Source organism: Tupaia chinensis, unplaced genomic scaffold (assembly GCF_000334495.1).
Source record: "Tupaia chinensis unplaced genomic scaffold, TupChi_1.0 Scaffold000140_1, whole genome shotgun sequence".
NCBI classification, from domain to species: domain Eukaryota; kingdom Metazoa; phylum Chordata; class Mammalia; order Scandentia; family Tupaiidae; genus Tupaia; species Tupaia belangeri.
In genome coordinates, this window is record NW_006159610.1 from 7,435,960 (window position 1) to 7,440,502 (window position 4,543).

Here is a 4,543-nt window from a genome sequence, read left to right on the forward strand (position 1 = left end):
CTTTCCCTCTGGGGTGGCCAGTTCACTACTTTTAAGTTCATAAACAATTGTCTTATTGGGGCTTCCTGTGAGATCCTTGAAGTAAGTGTGAAGAATTTTAAAAGTGTCAAAATAGAACAACAAACCAGATAGGAAATTGAAAGAAAATAAATTTCACACGTTTCTGGAGGAAAATGATCTGTTTGTTTCAGTTGAGTAATTAATTTGGTATTAACGTTTTGAGAAAAATAGTATAGCTGTCGATGTGAGGAGAACACTGTGCTCCTGCCTCTGGATAGTTTCCACATATGCTCCTTTTCAGCTTGTCATCCTTGTGTGTATAAACCCTGCCAAGTTCTTTCTAGAACATAGTAATTTCAGTGACTATTTTTATATTCATATAAGCTTTCTTTGATATATGGCAAACTTACACTGTGAAATGCAGTCGATTTAATGAGAACAGGAGGTATTTCCGCTCAGGATATTCCCCTTTTCTAACCCCAAACTTTCCACCTTTATTCCATCCTTTGTGTATCTGCCCACATACTCTCCATTCCCACAGCACACACCCAACACTTTCCGCCCCCAGCCCATCCTGACTCATGTGTACTTTCAGGTATACTTCATGCCCATCATATGATGGGTCTAGAACTTTCCACACATGTGATTCCCCATGTGTGTCTGCACACTGACTCCATCCCCACTACACAACTCTATCCCCACAGCACCATCTGTCTAGCATTTTCCATCCCTCTACCCCTCCTCCACCCCACATATACCTCCAGGTGCTCTCTTTTCATCCCATAAGATGAGTCTAACATTTCATCCTGCATAAATCACTCTCTTGTTCTTGCATCTTGAATATGTTGATTTTGGTTAAGAAGAAGAAGTTATTTGTGCCCTCAAATGCACCATTGGGATAGTTGGATCATGAGAGTTTAGAACTTGTAGTTACTTGGATGGACGCCATAGAAGTTACATATACACGGCCATGTGAATGGGCTTGGTCAAATAATAATATAAACCAAATTTCAAAGAGGAATGTTACCGTAAATATTTTAGCAGCAGTTTAACCCAAAGAGTTTAAGAATTGATGATCTCTTCTGTTCATTAAAGCAGAGCTGCCCTAGACTTTGACTTGGCAATATTCTTTTAAAAGCTGTTTGTTTAATTCAATACTCCAAAGTACTTGAAAGCAATATAACCTCACGACGCCCTTTATTCTTTATGTAATTGTGTTCTTGCTGTTCCAGACTTTTCTTCTGAATAAGTTGGAATCATTGACATTTTGCTTGATCTTATTCTTACTGTAGTGTTGTGTTTTCTTTAGGGTTTCTGGGAAAGCCAGATGGAGCTCAGAAAACTATACGGACCACTGTGTGGGTAAGAAGAAAATTCAATTTTTCTGCTATATGTGTTGATTTTTGTGCATTGATTGATCCGATATAGAAGCACTAACAAGAATGGGAAGGTCGCATGTGTTTATTTCTTTGAGGGCCCACAGGAAGATGACTTGTAGTTCTGAAAGGGTTCCTCCAGAAGACCCCCCAGGATTGCCCGAGGAGGCACTGGGCCAGCTCTCAGTGTGCTACTTCCCAGGCTGAAAATCTTTCTGGTCTGGGTGTTTTATTTTCTCTCACCACTGTGTGAAAGGGTGTGCTGCACTGGGGCCTGGTAGCTGTCCATGCTTCAAAGTGCAAACAATCCAACTTGCCTTGACAGCCCATGGCAGGTCTTTCCCCTCAGCTAAACCTTACTTGGACCTGTGTGGTTTAACTCTGTAGTTAAAGTGTGCTGCCCACAGTATGACCATATAACTTATCATCCAATATAGCGCCTTTTAACAGGAAGTGCTATCAACGATTACTCCAGGATGACAGTGTAGACTAGATATCCTGGGTCATCTACGGCCGCCCAAGTTCTCCTTCGTGTAAAGTAATATAGCCCTTTCCTTTATTTTTTTCCTGAGTTTCCCATTTTTATGCTTAGAATATGTTCCTTTGTTACTAAAATTCCAGCATCTGGTGGATGAACCCATGTTCAGACCGTTTACTCTCTCCAAGATTTAGCGGACTTGAATTGTACTGAACCTCGACATCAATCTTTCCACATCGGAGTCCTAATCATTTGAGTCTGTTTGCACACAGCTTCTCCTCAGCCACTGGGTGATTTTTGACATTTCTTTTCTGGACCTCCAGGCCGTGGGAACATCTAAAGGGGCAGTACAGTTCTGTGGTGTTGCAGATGGACATCCTAGTGGCGTCCAGGGCTTCATGAGCCCTGTGTCCAATGTTTGTTCTCCGAGTGCTCATTTTTAGAAGGAGTTGGCTGTACTCTTTGTGGAAATGGCCTTGCCCTGGAGACCCATAGTTGTGGCCAGATTCTTCTATGTATTCTTTGGTTTGAAGAGAAATTAATACATTGAGATGATATACTATTAGGTTGTAGAGAAAGTCATGACGTATTTTTCTGTTTTTCTATGCAAAAATGTGTCATGACTTTCCAGACAACCCAATAGACACTGTCTATATTAGTGTGTCACTACAGCATAACAAGCTATACTCACCCTCACTGACTTAATTTATTGATAATCGTGCACCTAAGGGTTGGCTGGAGTAGGCAGGCCGGCCTAAGCTACTCTTAGCTAGAAAGCTCTGTTGGATTTCCTGTGCGCTTGTCGGGGAGGGGGCACATCTAAGAAGCTCTGCTTTGCTGTCTCTCATCCTCCTTGGAAGAGCCTGCTAACCAGGGCAGCTCTTCTCAAGGTTAAAGCAAAGACTCAAGAGAGCCCTCCCAATGGCATAGGAACATTTAAGTCTCTGTTGCATCATGTCTGCAAATATCCCATTGGTCACACCGCACTACATGGCCGAATGCCTAATCAGGGCAGAAGGCACACTGTGGTCACTGTGAAATGAAAGCAAGTCATTTGCTGACAGTGTCAGTGAAACTCCCTAACATTGATGGTACAGGGAGTCTACTCCTCTGAGGGAGGGGAAGACATATTTTAAAATAATAAGATTGTCTACCCACTCTCTAAGATTTCTTTGAACTTGGCCTTTACTTTTTCTTTTAGTGCATAGCTTTCGCTTCAAGCTTGGTAGGCACTCAGTAAAGGCTCAAGGGACTGGACATTGACTGCTCTCTTACTCTTGTGCTGTTCTATTGCCTTCTAAAAGTTTCCCTTCCATTTCTCCCTTTCCAGTTTTGCAGCTGACTTGAGACCGACCTTGGAGACTGTCTCACATGTCTCTGAGACACAGCACTGACTCAGGATGACGGTGACTTCACTAGAATTAGAAAACATCTTCTCTGAGTATGAGTTCTAGGAATCTCTTCCCTGAGTACTTCTTGTACAAATTTCCAGAGTAGAGCCCTTGAGTATTTTAAAATAATTATAAAATGTCAGATGGAGAGTTTAAAGGGCACTGTATTAACTAGTGTGTTGGGGGGGAGGGGGAGTTGAGAGGTGAAGAGAATGGTTTCCTTGACAACAAGCTGTCCAATCAACTTTTCCTCCCCAACTTTAACTAAGTTAACACGATTTGTCCTTTTCATTTCGAGGAAACTTAAATCATAGAGAATGGTTTCAAATAAGGTTGTAGAGATCAAAATTGCAGTATCCTCTTTGTTCCCATCTCTGATAAAAAGGGAAAAAAGAACAGTGATGATATAATTTCTTCATACAAAACTATCAATGTTTTCTACTTAAAAATAAAAATGCAGACTTCTTTTCAAAGTCCACTCCTGGATTTAGAGGCAGTATGATGGTGGAGTAAAAAGGGAAAGGATTGAACTAGTCTATACCTAAGACCCTTTCTAATTAAAAATATTTTCTTACTGCTTAAATTTTGCAAAGTAGCTTCACCAATTTGGGAATGTCAAAGATGAATTCTGTAAACTGGACAATGAAGACATTTCTTTTAGGAAACAATTTGGTTTAATTCCATTAATTTCAGACAAGTTTATTATTAAGAAATATAACGAATCCCAACTTAGTCCACATAAAAACTGAAATAATAGACTAAATCTTCTGGGCCAGCGGGTGACATGGTGCTTAAGGCGGCTGGGCTACCACATTGCTGACCACAGTTCGAGTCCCAGATCCGGTGACTTGCTTTCTCTCTTTCTCTTTTTTTCTCTCTTGTCAGCTTCATAAATAAATAAATAAATTAAATAAATAAATAAAATAGTGACAATGAATACAATTAAATAATTCTTAAAAAAAATAGATTGAACTTTTATTTGACAGAGGGAGCCCCCACCATCAGTGCCAAATAGAGAAGCATTGGCCCTTAGGCGCCAGCACTGTGTGGCCTCTCAGTAGAGATGTTATTGGGCCTGAGAGACGAACGCAATAACTCTGTGTGCCTGTCATCTGAAAGTCTTCATTGCCACTCAGAGATTAAGGCCCATACTTACAAAATGACTTCCAAGGCCAGCAGGTGGCATGGTGGTTAAGGTTCCGGACTCCCACGTAGTTGGCTGTGGTTTGAGTCATGGACCTGGGGACTTGAATCACACCAGGCAGCCCGTGTGGGTGTGTGTGTGTGGGTGTGTGTGT

General features: G+C 41.3%; 1 protein-coding gene across 6 annotated transcripts in view; it reads left to right on the forward strand.

Annotated features, from left to right (window-relative positions):
- Positions 1-4,543, forward strand: part of TBXAS1 (thromboxane A synthase 1) — a 199,506-nt gene that overhangs the window by 54,954 nt on the left and 140,009 nt on the right. For all 6 annotated transcript variants that reach the window (XM_027770512.1, XM_027770515.1, XM_027770513.1 and 3 more), the window contains one exon: positions 1,310-1,362. In XM_027770512.1, coding sequence (XP_027626313.1) covers positions 1,310-1,362 — 53 coding nt within the window. The remainder of the gene's footprint in view (positions 1-1,309; positions 1,363-4,543) is intronic.